This window comes from Gracilinanus agilis, chromosome 1, assembly GCF_016433145.1.
Source record: "Gracilinanus agilis isolate LMUSP501 chromosome 1, AgileGrace, whole genome shotgun sequence".
In the NCBI taxonomy this organism is placed as follows: Eukaryota; Metazoa; Chordata; class Mammalia; order Didelphimorphia; family Didelphidae; genus Gracilinanus; species Gracilinanus agilis.
In genome coordinates, this window is record NC_058130.1 from 598,773,088 (window position 1) to 598,788,321 (window position 15,234).

The 15,234-nt window shown below is 38.9% G+C and overlaps 1 protein-coding gene across 2 annotated transcripts in view; it reads right to left on the reverse strand.

Annotated features, from left to right (window-relative positions):
- Positions 1-734: 734 nt before the first annotated feature.
- Positions 735-15,234, reverse strand: part of CAP2 (cyclase associated actin cytoskeleton regulatory protein 2) — a 170,079-nt gene continuing 155,579 nt past the window's right edge. For both annotated transcript variants that reach the window (XM_044667564.1, XM_044667557.1), the window contains exons 8-13: positions 11,701-11,890; positions 10,355-10,530; positions 9,122-9,245; positions 8,945-9,027; positions 5,394-5,534; positions 735-2,324 (exon numbers count right to left, since the gene is read on the reverse strand). In XM_044667564.1, the coding sequence (XP_044523499.1) occupies positions 2,241-2,324; positions 5,394-5,534; positions 8,945-9,027; positions 9,122-9,245; positions 10,355-10,530; positions 11,701-11,890 (798 nt within the window). In that variant the 3' untranslated portion in view covers positions 735-2,240. The remainder of the gene's footprint in view (positions 2,325-5,393; positions 5,535-8,944; positions 9,028-9,121; positions 9,246-10,354; positions 10,531-11,700; positions 11,891-15,234) is intronic.

A 15,234-nucleotide genomic window follows, 5' to 3' on the forward strand; every position in this document is an offset into this window, starting at 1 on the left:
TGTAATAGCTAGCCTTGTATCTAGCATTCAGGTGATCTGTAACATTTCTTAAAATTGAGTCACACTAAATTTTGAGCAGATATTTTTGATATTTTAGGTTGTGATTATTTGACATATTTTACAGTATACATTTTACCATTATTATTATTATTATTATTACGCTATTGTTATTATTTCACTAATGGGACCAGAGTTAAAGTCCTAATTCCATTATTTACCAGTTTGTGTGATCTTTGGTGAATTTCTTACATTATCTATGCCTAAGTTTCTTTATGGGAATAATAATTATACTGCTTTTATTGCAGGATCTTGGTAACGGTAAAATGAAGTAATGTAGCATGTGATTTGTTCTATAAACTGTGACAAGTAATGATATTTTATGGAGAGCAACATTAGCTAATACACACACACATACATATGTGTGTGTGTGCATATATGTATATATGTATATACAAGTTGGTTTTGTGGCAAAGAAGCAATGAATTACAAAAAGGGATTGTAGAATTTTGCGGTTGATTCCCTAACTAAAGTGTCTTGCATTTCAAATGCAGATGGCCTCATATATCTGTTTCAAAGAAACCAGCCAACTATTCTCCAGGGGTTCTGGATGGGATGCACTACAAAAATACTCTTGTTCAACCAGACGGAGCCACAGCTGTCTCTATCAAATCCAACTATATCAGGAAGGGGTTCAGGAAAAAAGGAAAATTAGAGAAGGAAAAAAGTTTCAACACTCAGAATTATTCTCTGTATTTAAACAATTATAGTCTCATTTTATTTCAGAATACCCTTGAAAAATGATCTTTACTATAAAGCCACAACATTATACATATAGACAAAACCTTGTTAGCAAAACCTTGTTACATGAGCACTGATCGTTATAGTACTGTCTATATAGCCAAGATATTAAAAAAATGCAAACATATATACCCTGCAGGCTGCAATAGGATTTCTCTCTCTGCATATATTTTTATATACATATATATGCATGTATATGGATTCTCAGTACTTGTACTGCAAGCATGTCACTCAGATTTCATCATCGCAAAGGATTGTTATCTGTGATCCAAAAAGTATGCTAATTTTTCAGTGTTATTAATTGAAAATATACAAATGCATATCAGGGCCTGTCTCAGTGCTTAAAAAAGCATGGTCTACAAGTACTACAAAACTGAGCTAGGGGGGCCCAAACTGAATCAATTCCTCGGGTTTTGATAGAGAGTTAATAAAGCAGAAATCTATGGCTTATTATGTGCTCTTTGAAGGCTGGTTTGTAAGTTTTTGAAGCAGAAAAACAGTACAATATGCAAAATGAATTAAGCCAAAAGTCTAGTTAGGTATGAAATGACCTTAAAGTGGATTACAAGGCATCTGATGCTTAGTAGGTACCAAATTAAAAAACATTTTTTTCTTGATCTTTAGAGCAAGAGTGTGAGGTATTATGTGTAAAAGAAACTATCACCCCCGTCCCCTCAAATAAAAAGACAGAAGGCACAAAAATGAAAACTCTTCAGGTGATGGGGTAGAAAAATTTTAAATGAATCAGTGTATTTTCATGGAAAAAAACTCCAGAATTTTCCTTTTGATTTTCAGAAACTAAGAGGGAGGCCCCAGAAACTATAAACTGGCATCCAAAAGTGGACTTCCCCACATCTTTAATAAAAAGTGTGACAAAATATCATGTCTTTAAATTTCTAATGGCAGATATGTTTTTGCTGAAATGTATACTCTAGATGACAAAATTTAATGGACCAAGATACAAAAATCACACTTTCCCGGACACGTTTTCACTGCATTACACATGATTTGGCTAAAAGGTAAAAATCAACATCTTATGTTCTTCAATTTTATTAATATTTTTCAACTAGCATTAACATAGGAATGGAATGCAACAGAAAATGATTGTACAACTGTATCATGCAAAATTCTGACTTCTCAGTCATTATACTATAGCCAATGATAGGAGGAGAAGGTATTTTTTTCTTTAAGTCTTTTATGTTCGCATAGCATTTTTTAGGATCAAAATATAAATGAATGCAGACTGTGAGGCGGTTTCAAAGATTTCAGAATGCCTAATAAAGCGTGCCAGAAATGTCCCTGTTCCTAGAATACAGAGCAGTTGCTTGAAGGCCCAAACTACAGCAGTCTTGGCTGCTGCTACTTCTAGTCTTTTGATACTGCTATTCTTTATCCCGATGACCCGTGGGGAGTAAGGTCACGGGCTTCTCTGGGTCTGAAGATTATCCCACAATTTCTGCAGGTTCAGTGACCAACTTGGATCCATCCCACGCTGTCTTGAACTGTTCAGGAACAGGAAATTCTTTCTGGTAGAGGGATAACAAGAGTGCTGGTTAATATATGAAGGCGGTCTTACGCAAAGAATGGGCATGTGATTAATGGACATAATGGGCAAGCCTGGGTCCCACAGAGATCCTCTGCACTACTCTCCAGAAGCCGTTTCAATTCTACACAGAGACAAAACCCTTTTTTCCAAGTTGTATCATTAACTGTCTATTGCACTAATAGAGAGGCTGTATTATGACTCCAGGGACTAAGTGACATTCTCAGAAGAGCAGATCCAGCCTGAAGCCTCTCAGCCAGCCAGCCAGCCAGCCAGCCAGCCAGCCAGCCAGCTTCCTGAACAGGCTGCCGGCCTCAGAGCCAAGGAGAGCAGAAACTCTGCTTGTCATAGCAGCAGCAGCAGCAGCAGCAGCAGCAGCAGCAGCAGCAGCAGCAGCAGCAGCAGCAGCAGGGCTGCAAGCTGGACTGAAGGCACTGTGGCTGCATCCCAGGAAGAACAACCTTTTCAGGATGGGTCCAGTCTCCTAAGAGAAGTGATTTTCTGTCACCTCAGGCAGTATTAGCAGAGTGCAACTGCATATGCTGTGAACAAGGCAGATGCTTTAAAGGGGAGAAATCTATGTGAATGACTTTTTAACTGGCTTTTCCCTCCCTCAAAGAAATTTGTTTGAATCCATAAACAATGAGATTTCAAATAAACGTTCTTTCAGAAAAAATGTTTTTTTTTAAGCTTCAAAGTAATAAAGATTTTCCAGGATAATAAAAAGCCAACACACAAGGTGATCTTCACTTGCTTTTTGGCTTGGGAAGAAAAATATATTGAGGCTAACAGGGAAACCAGCATCTCGCCTTCCTGCCGACACCCCTTTTTTCTCCTCCATCCCAATCTGGGGCAGAGACACCAACACACAGGGAAGAAACAGAATAGACCAGAAAAGCGGGAGCAAAGACGTCGAGTTGTTTTTTTCAAGGTCTTGGATGCTTCTAGGGGTCTGGATTAAGAGCCATGAGCATCCATCTGTCTTTGGATCTGGAACCTCTGGCCCCCCTCACTTTTTATCTGGGAGTCACTGAACACAGATGATGTGGGTGACCTGGAGCCCACGTTTCTTTCCAAAATGGACATTCTGGTGAAACACACAGCTGTATTTAGCTGAAGGATGGTCAGATGTTTAATCGGGCTCTTTCTTTTGAATAATCATATACATTTTTGTTTTTATGGCAAGTACTTGTTAAGTGGCAGAGCTTCAGTAGAGCTAATGGAAAGTCTCAGAAAGGGAAACGCCAAGAAATCACATCTTTAGTATTCTGAAGAATGGTTGGACTAGCTGGCTTTAAAAAACAAAACAAAACAAAAATACTTTTCTGCTGTTTTAGAATCAATACTAAGTATTGGTTTCAAGGCAGGAGTCTGGTAAAAGCTAGGCATTGGGGGTTAAGAGACTTGTCCAATGTCATAGAGTTAGGAAATGTCTGAGGTCAGATTTGAACCCAGGACCTCTCATCTATAGGTCTGGCTCTCAATCTAGTGGAGCCACCATTTTTGTTTTTGAAAGCTGTGTCCCAAGTGCATGTGGGAAGGACACAGAGGGGGAATGCTGATTTCTAAGGGAAGTGTGCTACTCCAGACTTTTCCCTGCCTCCTGTAGGAGCAGTGCTGGTCACACTTTTGTCCTCACTTGGAATCCCCTTATGTTCCAGGGAGGATGGTTATAGCAGCAGTGACTCAATGAAGTAAATCTGCAACTCCTCATCATCTGGAAAATTGGCTAGTAGATACTGATTACCTTGGAAGACTTTCTTCCAGAGGATCTCATGCTAAGATTTATTTTTATCTCAAAAAAAGATTTAATTTGTCTTTTCCCATACATAGAAGCCCTACCTTATCCACGGTTTTGCTTTCCACAGTTTCAGTTACCTGTAGTCAACTGTGAATTCCAGGGAAAGGAGAGACTTAAGAAGGGGGCTGCCAGTGGATGAGGGAGGGGGCCAGCACAGGGTTCAAGAACATGTGGAAGCCAGACCTTAAGGGGGACAGACAGAAGACAGACACAGGGGCAGGCAGGCAGCTAGGTAGGCAGAGTGGGGCAAAGGCTTCCTCTCTCCATGCCAGAGATATGCATTCTCTCCAGCTGTCAGTTCTTCTGCTTTTACTTGGAAGTTTCTGTAATTTTTTTTTTTTGTGGGGAGGTGGGAGGCCACAGAGTGCAAGCCTTGGGGCAGGAGAGCAGAGAGCACAGAATCATAAATGTTAACATAGGTGGTAAAAGCTAAAAGCTAAAGCAAGGATGTGGCTTCAGGCATCTACTGGGAGTCTTGAAATGTATCCCCCTGTGGGTAAGGGGAGACTACTGTACATTTTTATAAAAGAATGCATAATGTACTTTATTATTACTATATTTGATGTTGACAATGTCTTACTTCATAATACATATGTATGTACGAGGAAATTACGGTCTACATTGGGTCAACATATATCTATATCTATATATCTGTGGATTCAGCCATCCACAGTGGGTCTTAGACTATCATTCCCCCATTGGTATGGAGGCCCGACCATAACAATTGTTGGTTATTTCAATATAATTCTTGAAGGTTTAAGGATAATATTTGTAAAATATTTTGCAAACCCTAAGGTTCTGTGTAAATGATAGCTATTTTTAATAGCACTGAGGCAATTTAGATGCACATTTTGGGACTCACTTCAGTCTATTACCAGCCATGAATTGTATGAAATAAATAGACTAAGCGACACTAAACTGGAGTTGTGTGATCTGAGGGAGAGATGGGCTAGTCATGTGGCGAGCATGAGGGGTCACCGATGGACAGCTTCAGTATTTCATGAATATGCACGTAATGTTTAAAAAATCTAGGAAAGGGCCCCTATCAGGTTGAGTAGATCCCACATGGAGAATTAATGGGAAGATGCAGACGAGGCACATAAGAGGAGAAAGTATGAATGGATTGTGGAGAGCTGCACCAGAGAGATCCCGGATTCATGGAAGTATTGGAATATGAGCTCCGAGTTGAATAAATGCTTAAGCAAACATATGGATGTTAACCAGAGAGATTAAAGGAGTCTGTCTACTCACATAATCACCATCCTGTGGAATGAGTATGTTCATTTCAGATGACTTGGCACTCACGATCTCACAATCTAAAGCTTCTTCACTGAGGTATATGTGGCAGCCTTCTGTCTTATTAATTGAAATTGTTGGCACTTTCCCCATAACCTGCAATTAAAACAAATGAGCAAGCCCGTAACACTATGCTAATACATATTATAAACATGAAAATATTCTAAAGTAAAATTCAGTAGGCTATAAGCAAGCCTCATGAATATTTGGACAAAGGCAAAAGGATATGATCTATTTCACTGGTGGGTTCCCAGGATCAAAGATAAAACTGCCATTTTGGGAAAAAGAATTATGAGAAAGGGATTTTCAAATCGTAGGATCCCCTTCCCTAAAAAGGAGATAGAGGTCCTTAATTTATGACAGCCACTATGGCCAGAGATGGCTTAACAGTTATCTCTTAGCAGGGCTGCAGTGATCATGGACAAATGCTCATATGAGGATTTTCATATATTTATATGTTTTCCCCCTATATATCTTTGTCAAATTTGGATTAACACAGATATTAAGTATTATCACATTATATGGTACAAATAGTAAATTAAATGATCATTTAAATATGATAACTGACTGATTAATAATTTTCTGAACCTAAAAATAAAGCAGACGCAGAATGGTCCCCTTTAGCAAAGTCTATATGTATCTATATGTATATTATCTCATCTCATATGTTACATTAACTTCATAAGACAAGTGAGGTAAGTATCTTCAGGGGCTTATTTTCAGGAAGCCGGGTTGTAGAGTAGAGGCAGAGGTAGACCACTTGCAGAACCACTTCCAATGTGTCCAATAGGAGAATAAAGCTGTGTGATGTTTGTAAATATTCAAGCCCTACTAAAATTGTGTATAGTTTTAAGTTTCTTTCCAACAGTCAGGTTTTAGCAATCTCCTAGGCATTCTACAGTCGAGTCAAATGTTTCCTATCCTACTGGATTACAGTTCTACAATTTTCCTTCTTGAAATGGTAATTAAAGTGATAAGAATTTCTCCTCTTTCATCCTAAAAACAATGCTGAGTTACAAACTACTAAACTCACGGAGATGGCTCTACTGATGTCAGGCATTCCCTTGGGGAAACTCTGTCACCACATAGTTCAGTGCAAAACAGAAGAGGTAGTTTAGGGTCATATAAATGTTGGGGCTTTCCATGTTAAATAAAAAGGAAATCCAGAAGCAGACAACACTAACATTTCATTAATTTTTGTTATAATTACTTTTCACACGAGCAAAGGACATTTAACATGGATAACACTGGTCAGAATTTTGCAAACACCAGGTCAATGGCTGGAGAAATAAGACTGGGTACCATACAAATCACTTATGGGGGCAACTATCTATTTCAATACCATTTTAAATTTAATTTCCCAAACCAATAGTGGATTAACATACCAAGCTTAATTCTGACACCGAGATGGGCTCTCCCTTATGAAGCTGTAGAAAAACACTCTTTTGGTTACAAAGAAGAAAATATTTTTTCTTTTATATTCTAAGGTGCATCCAGACTTATGAGTATGCCTCTGATGTTATTAACAAATCTGTATTTATAAATCAGTGTGAGAATTTATTTCTATATATTGCATTAATTCCTATATATTAGGGAGAATTACTGTGTATTTCTGTGTCTAGGTTCTGGGTCAGAGATAGCATTTCTTTGTCCAGGGGAATCTCAAGGAATGGCTTCCTTTTTAAAAAAATTTGGTTAAGAGATTAAGGGAAGAACAGTCCTTTTCTAGCCAAAGAAACCTATCTCTCTGTGGGTTTGGGGAAGGGCTGGCGGTCTGATGGGCCACCTCTTAATAAGCTATCACCAGTTAAAGATTTCTTGGGATGATCAAGGGAAGGACTGAATAATGAGCTCCTAAAAATCTATTTATTGGGGCTGCCTGACCCAGCTCAGGTTGCCCCTATTCCCCGAGAGAGCCATGGAGACCTATATATCCTTATCAGTTGTGATGCTGGCCTAACCAATAAACCTGATATAAACAATAAACTTAAATTCTTACCCCCAAATCAGGCTCTTAAGATCATTTTAATTTTACAGCAGTGACTGCCTTTTTGACTGAGTCTTTAAGGTGACTAAACAAGTACAGACATTTCAGCAAAGATGTGCTAAAAAAAATAACTCCTCTCCTCCCTCCCAGTTCTCCATGTGACACACACACACACACACACACACACACACACACACACACACACATATACACATAGTAGAAAAGATATTTCTATGCAGAAATTTAAAGAAAGAACTCATGAATTCATCCTTACTGTGATGGACCTAATGCACATTAGCATAGCACTGTTTTCCTCCTAGAGAGACAACACAGAAAGCTGATAATCTCTCACTGATTCATTAATTTTTGTCCCTTTTTTTGTTGAGACTGTGAGGGAGCCCCAAATAGATTTATTTGTTCTGCTCATTATGGGGTATAATTTTTCTGTAATTGTTTTCAAGGTTTTCTAAAATAGCCACATGAAGCTGTGAATGGTGGAGCATGCCTGAAATCTTTTGCTGAGGCTGATGGATCTCTTGAGCTCAGGATTTCTGAGCTGCAGGAGGATTAAAAGAAGATTAGGTGTCCACACTAAGTCAGGCATGAAGACAGTGAGACCCTGGGAGCTCCCAGGAAGCCATTAGAATGCCCAAGGAAGATTGAACTAGCCTAGGTTGTAAACAGAGCTCTTTTGACAATCAGCAGTTTGATCTGGCACTTAATTGGCTACAGTATTTACAGCAATGATATTACAGACTTTCCCCATACCAGCTGATGTTTGGGTGTGAACTACAGTGTCTGTCATGCTAATTTGGAGTCTCGTGAGATAAAGAAAACATATAAACTATTAATATGTCACTTGGCTGAGAGATCACTTGGGAGAAGAGAAGAAAATCTCGAGAAGGGGGAGAAGGTAAAAGAATTCAACAGGACTTTATAAGGAGAAAGAAAAGATTCAGGGTCTGGAGAATTCTGTTGTCAAAGGTGGAGAGTCTAAATGGAGTGGCACCACAGATTGACTTCTGATTTCATGTAGAATGCTAGTTAGATGTGAGGTAATAGAAACGTATAGACTGATAATTGGGGCAGAGTAATAGACAATAACTGCTAATGATGTGGCTCATGGAAGTCAAGCCTTTTCACTCTTTTCTCCATTTTTCAGGCAGGAAATAAATGGAACTGACTCACTTGGTTATGCTGGTGAAGCAAGTAGTAGGAATAAACTCATGGGAATTTAAAACCTACTCCCTTTTTTGTCCCTCTCTCCCTCTCTCCCTCCCTCCCTCCTCCCTTTCGTTTGTTTGTTCGTTCGTTCGTTCCTTCCCTCCCTGCTCTTGTTTGTCTAGGTTTCTGTATACACCATAATAACTGATCATCTCTACAACTATGAAGTAGCAGGTAGTTTGACTCTAAATACAAAGCACTTTTCTGCTGCCATTCACCGGACCGTTTCTTAGGAAGTTTTTATGGTACTAGGCAAGGGGAGAACCTGCACATTTCTGTTTGTGCTGAAGCTTACCTGAATTTGAATATCCTTGGAATTGATTACTTCCACAATGCCCACAACATTATCAAATACAAGGCCAAACTTCTTGCAATTGTCTAGGGAAAAGACACAAATTCCACAAAATATATTCAATTGCTTTTCCATGAAATGAATTATTATAATAATTTAAAAATCACAGATTTGTCCTACCAATTGTAATGGAATTTATTTTTCCTTTAATTTGTAGTGTTGATTTGTTACATTTGAAAATGTAAGCCACTTGTTTCAGCTCAGTGTTGGAAATCACAAGATTGTTGCTATTCTCTTGATATTCCTAAAAGAAAAACAAACATTGCATGTAGATACCTATAGATAGGCTGATTATTGATTACTGAAATGTGTCCAGAGTTCTGCACTTATGTATTTTAATATCTTGTCTTTCAGAACCTCTTCTATAGGATCTGAGCTACAGTTTAAAAATTTCCACCTTATTGATGGGAAATGTTGCCGTTGTTGGCTGGTCATTTAGAGTTACCTTCTGGAGAGTTGCGTTCTTTACCTCTGTGCAGGATTGAGAGTATCTCCCGTATTGGTTTGAATTTGATGGACATATACATGTGTAAGATCATGGGTTGGCTGTTTTTTGTACATTCTTGCTGACGAGTTAGACTGGGCAAAGAAGCTAAGGGATGAGCAGTAAATCCTATGAAACCTGCCCAATTGGATTAAAGTATATCTATTTAACACAGTCTCTAATGGTTAAATCATTTGGAAATTTGGGATAGGGAAAATCTCTAGGGAAGCCCATGGCCATAGTGGAACAATAAATTTTCATCTAAATGCCCATATTTTTGCTACTTCTAATTCTGTAATCAAAGTATTTTTTTAACTAACAGAACTCTATTTTCTCTTCCTCCCAATCGCCACACTACTGGGAAAAAAAATCCCATGCAACAAATAAGTACAGTAAAATAAACCAAATTTCCTCATTGACCATACTAAAAATGTCATCTGTACCCTGAAACTATCACCTCTCTCTCAGGATAGCAAGTTTCATCATTGGTCCTTTGGAATCATGGATGGGCATTGCATTAATCAGAATTCTTAGAGCTTAAAGTTGTTTGTTTTTACAAAGCTTTTGTTATTCCAAGGATTATTCTCCAAGTTTTTCTAATTTCATTCTTCATCAGTTTATAAAAGACATTGAAATTGTTCATTTTTACAATATTGATGTCATAGTATAGATTCTGCTATGTCTCCATGGAGAGGTCGTTGAAAGTTGTGGATATTATGGAGGGATGTCTCCCCATTTAGCTTGGGTCATCCTGCCAGGTAGTAAACATGTGAAAGTAGAACAGAATGTGTTGGGGAAATGGTTTGGTTTTTTGCCTTCTTGATCTCACTCTGGGTGGACTGGATACACATTAATACAACTATACTTACCACTCTCCATTTCTTTCCTTCTAGCTCTAGCACGGGAGGGTGGTTCTGCTGCAAAGGGGATTGTGGAGAGATAGAACTTGGAGTGTGATTTTTAGTAGGAGACTGAGTTTGTCCTCCTTGAGCCCTCAGCTTGGGATTCTTATGTGTCTTCTGGTCATCAGACACATGTCGGAGTCCTAGAAAAACAAACCCACAGAAAGGTAACCTAATACCTTGTGGAAAGGGAAGCTCTCTTCCTCAACTAGGAAGAAATGTAAGAAACTATGATTTGAGCAGGATGACATCATTTATAATGCTTCTCTAAAGACAGGTGCCACCTGTTCTTCTGCAGACTCCAAGATTCTTGGTTTGGGTAGCATCTAGAGGTCTAGATAATAGCCTAGCTGGTGATCCTACCAACTGAAACACCTTTGCTTTGAGTGTCTAAAGCGGATGGGCAGAATTTCATGTTTTCTAGAAACACATCATGGTAATAAAAAATAACGACATGGCTAATATATTTACTTATATGAAGATAAAACTTTTTTCTATCTTATTAATTTAGGATATGCCATTAAAACTAATCTAGAATAATAAATGCAATTTCGTTTCATAGATGAGTAATCTGAGGTCTGGTGAAGGGTTTTTCTAAGAAGGACCAGGATTAGAACCTTTGTCTGTCGACTAGCGTGTTTCATCATTCTCCCCTGCCCCCCCCCACCCCAATACCTGGGCAAAACAAAAATATATTGCCATGTACTTTTCAGCTTTAACTTTATTAATTAATTCAGTTAATTGTTAATGAAAATTGAACAACATACATTCATCTCTTTTATGTACTCTGATCCAGCAACCCTGGACTTCTCTCTGTTCCTTGCACAGAATACTCCATTCTCTGCCTCTGTATCTCTGCACAATTTGTTCTTTATGCCTGGAATTCATTTCCTTCATTAACCATGCCTTACCTGAACATAGCATGATGAATTTGTATTATAATTCCTTCACTATTGTTTAAGCTCCATGAGAGAAGCCACAGTTTCCACACTTATAAAAATCTCCTGGTAATGTTTAGTTGATGTTTGGACTGCAGAGCTGAAGCATTAGAGGGTTAAGTAATATAATTAATAATTGGCAGATTATGAACTTGGAGCCCCTGAATTCTGGTCTTGACTCTACTGAATTACTTTACCTGAAGGAGGGGAATATATTTCTGTCCCAATGGTATTCCCATGTGTGTAGGGCATAAGAATAGAATCATTCACTTATCCCAAGCAGAGATCAGCATAAGCAGTGATATACTGCAGGAAGATTTGTATACCTGGTGTTACTAGATAGGGGAGACGCACTTATTGTTCTTGTTCTCTAACCTTTAGTAATAGCTTCTCCCTGGTTAAGTTGAGCAAACAAAGCTGAGCGTGATGGCGAGGACTCATCTTTCCTGCCTTCGTTATCAAAGATTGGAGGTGGTCCTGGAGGTGGTGGAGGAGGAGGGGGTGGGGGAACCCCCTGCCCACTGGAGAGGACAGGCAGTGCCGATGCAGGGGATGCTACTGGACCCTGTGAAAAAGAAAAAAAAAAGAGCATTTGAAAACAATTTTTTGCTTTAAGATCTGTAATTACTTTAGGCAGCTAGATTTGTCTTGAAATTACCAATCTCATAGAATTGTTATGAGGCTCAAATGAAATAATGCAGGTAAAGCAACTTGCAAACTTCAAAGCACTATGTATATGTCAGCTATTTTTGGTATCTATATTTTCAGGAATAGATTTCTATTTCTAACTAACTATATCTCATCCATCCATCTATCTATCTATCCCTCAGGATTTCCAGGGATGTGTGACAAACATGCATACAAACAGTTTTAGGCCTCTTTCGAAGTCTAGCAAAAAGTCATAACTTGGTTTTTTTTTCTCTTCTTTTGTCTTTACTCCTTCCATTCAGGACAAAGATCAGTCTGATACCTGAACCACTCTTTTGCATTATAGAATCATAGACCTGGACTCAGAAGAGGTCATCTATTCTCACTCTTAGCCAACATCTGACAGGCGGTCCTTTAGTCCATCCCAGTTTTGGACAGCTGTGACCTAAGCAAGGACCAGGTGCTTGGAAAAAAGTCAGAGAAGAACTCTTATATAGTTCTGGAAACTGGATCGGTTTTCTCCTGGGTTCTGAATGCTTCCTTTTATATTGCCAGAAAGGACTGTGAGAATTTTATTTGGAAGCATAAAGTGCTTGATGGACTTTTAAACATCTAGTAAAGTTTCAGTACTAGGCTTCCAGATGCTTTCGACCCTAAAGTTTTTTTGTTACTCTTACTCCTTCTGTACATTATGACTCATAGAGCAAGTAAAGAAACAGAAAATTGGCCTGCTGCTCCAAACACTACTGCTTTATACTCTGATTTTGTGGAAAGGGGAGGTGATATGGGCTTCTGAAGTCACAGAGGTTCTATCACTCTCAGAATTCAGAGCTGCTCCCAAAGCACCATTAGAGAACACTGAAACCAACAAGTTGTATATTCAAATTCTTGTAACTATGATACATTTGGATGGCCGACCTAGGAATACTAAACAAAGAATTCACTACACCAAAGAAATAAATGTTGAAAAGCAAAGCCAACACAAATAAGGGAACCCAGAGGAAAAGTTGAAACTGGGTCTTTAACTTACCTTTGTATGCCCTCAAATTCTGTAGTATCACCACCATGGAAAACACAATACAATGGCCTTGTTTCCAAGGTTACTTTTGCAATTAACATTCAGAGACTATAATGCATAAAGTATACTTGAAACCGAACTGATTAAGCATCCTCTTAACTGGATCGAGTTAGGGTACCCCTTGGAATACACCATGTTATCTTTTCCCTTCTCTCTCCTCTCATATTAGATGTTGAGAGATGACATCACCAGACACCAAAGCTTTCTACATTATCGTTGAAGCAGGGGGCTATTTAATGTCATCCCCATTAAGTGGAATCATAGCAGCAGCCTAAAGACCTCCTCTATGGCCAGAGCTGTTCCGATTTTGCCACCCTGAAGCACGCCTTGTAAGGGTTTCTGGCAGCAAGGGCTGCCCGACTCCACAATGTATCAAATGAAAGAATTCACCATTCACTAGAAAATGATGTCAAAGATAGCATGTACAGAACTTGAATTGAGAGATAAGAGATGCCTGACTTTTCTTATTGTCACCAGCCATTAGAAAGATCCAGAGACATAGAGAGAAGCACATTGATTTGTGCCACTCCTTAGCCTGGGACTTCAGTTTGTTTGTGTAGAGGACCTTAGGGAGCCAGAAGCAGTAAAATGCCTCTTCCAAGGGGACTTGAGTCTATCATTCCAGCGCCAAGACTTCAGGGCAGCAAAGCTACCAGGGGCCCTGGGCTTCTGAGATGAGGACATTGGGGTGTAAAGTGTCTACTGGACAGGGCTCATTTCAACACCTTTGGATTAGTCTATTCTCCTTGGGAGACTGCAACAACAGTTATTTACTAATCCATATGCCCATAAATAAATTCTTGCTTCCTTTATCCCAGGTCCCCTCTGATGGGCGTGGAGGAGCCAGGACACTTTACATTACCATCCCACTTTCACTCCTTCTTCAGTAATTACCGAATCCTAGATAGTGAGGCATTCCCAGTCTTCCATACCATTGCAATACCATTGCATGCAAATTCAAATTTCCTCTCCCCCTATATTTAGAGTTCATAGTCAACATCTTCTGTGAAAAAGATCTTTCCCATCCTACTTTTCCCTGTCCTGTCAGCTCCATTCACTTCTGCCTATTCCCAATCTTTAAAAAATAGTCTTCCATATTCTCCTGTGTCAACCCATTCCATGATGCTCTTTTGATGCCTGCTCTTGTTTTTTTGAGTTATATGTGGAAGCAAAATATATTAAGGCTCCTGTTACTGTAAATAGGATCACCAGATTCAACATTTACCATAAAACTTTTTTCTGTATAAGGCACCACATTAGTAATAGGGCAGTGATTCCCAAAGTGGGTGCTACCGCCCCCTGGTGGGTGCTGCAGTGATCCAGGAGAGGCAGTGATGGCCACAGGTGCATTTATCTTTCCTATTAATTGCTATTAAAATAAAAAAAATTAGTTTCCAGGGGGCTAAGTAATATTTTTTCTGGAAAGGGGGCGGTAGGCCAAAAAAGTTTGGGAACCACTGGGGGATACAAAGAAGAAAAGAATCCAAGATCTTGTGGATACGCATATGTGCATACCGAGAATAAATGGTGCAGGGTAGAATGTAATGGGGTCATCCAAAATGCTCAAGGAAGATTTTGGCAAGGGGGAGGATACATTCAGTTGGGAATGAATGTTGAAAGGAAATATAAAAGGCTACATAGAAATGCTATCTAAATTGACATCTACAAAAAGAAATTACTTTTAAAAGGCAGAGAGAGAAAAAAGATTATTTTCCAGGAAGAGACTAAGCAAATGCATGGAGAAAAGAATTAATCTGGGAATGACAATTAATACATTAGATCCTCTTCTATGCATATAGAAATCCTTCTTTCCCTTCAAGTTTCCATTTAGGTACCATTTTCTCCATGAAGACAAGATAGTCTATAATATAAGTTTTTAGTGGTCTTCAAGTATTTAAAGGCCTGTCATGCAGAGAAGGGAATAGACTTGATCTATCTGAGTCCAAAATGGTAGAACCAGGAGCAATAGGGGGAAGCAAAGTTAGCCTCAATGCCAGGAAAAAACATTTCTAAAAAGTAGAATGGACCGTCTCAGAGGTGGTAGTGTGTGTGGGTGTTTCTCCCTCTTTGGTGGTCAAGTAGAAGCTAGATGATTAATTATTGGTTAAGTTTTGTAGAAGACATTCCATTTATGTATAGCTTGAACTGGATAGTTTTCTTTCTTTCCTTCCTTCCTTCCTCCC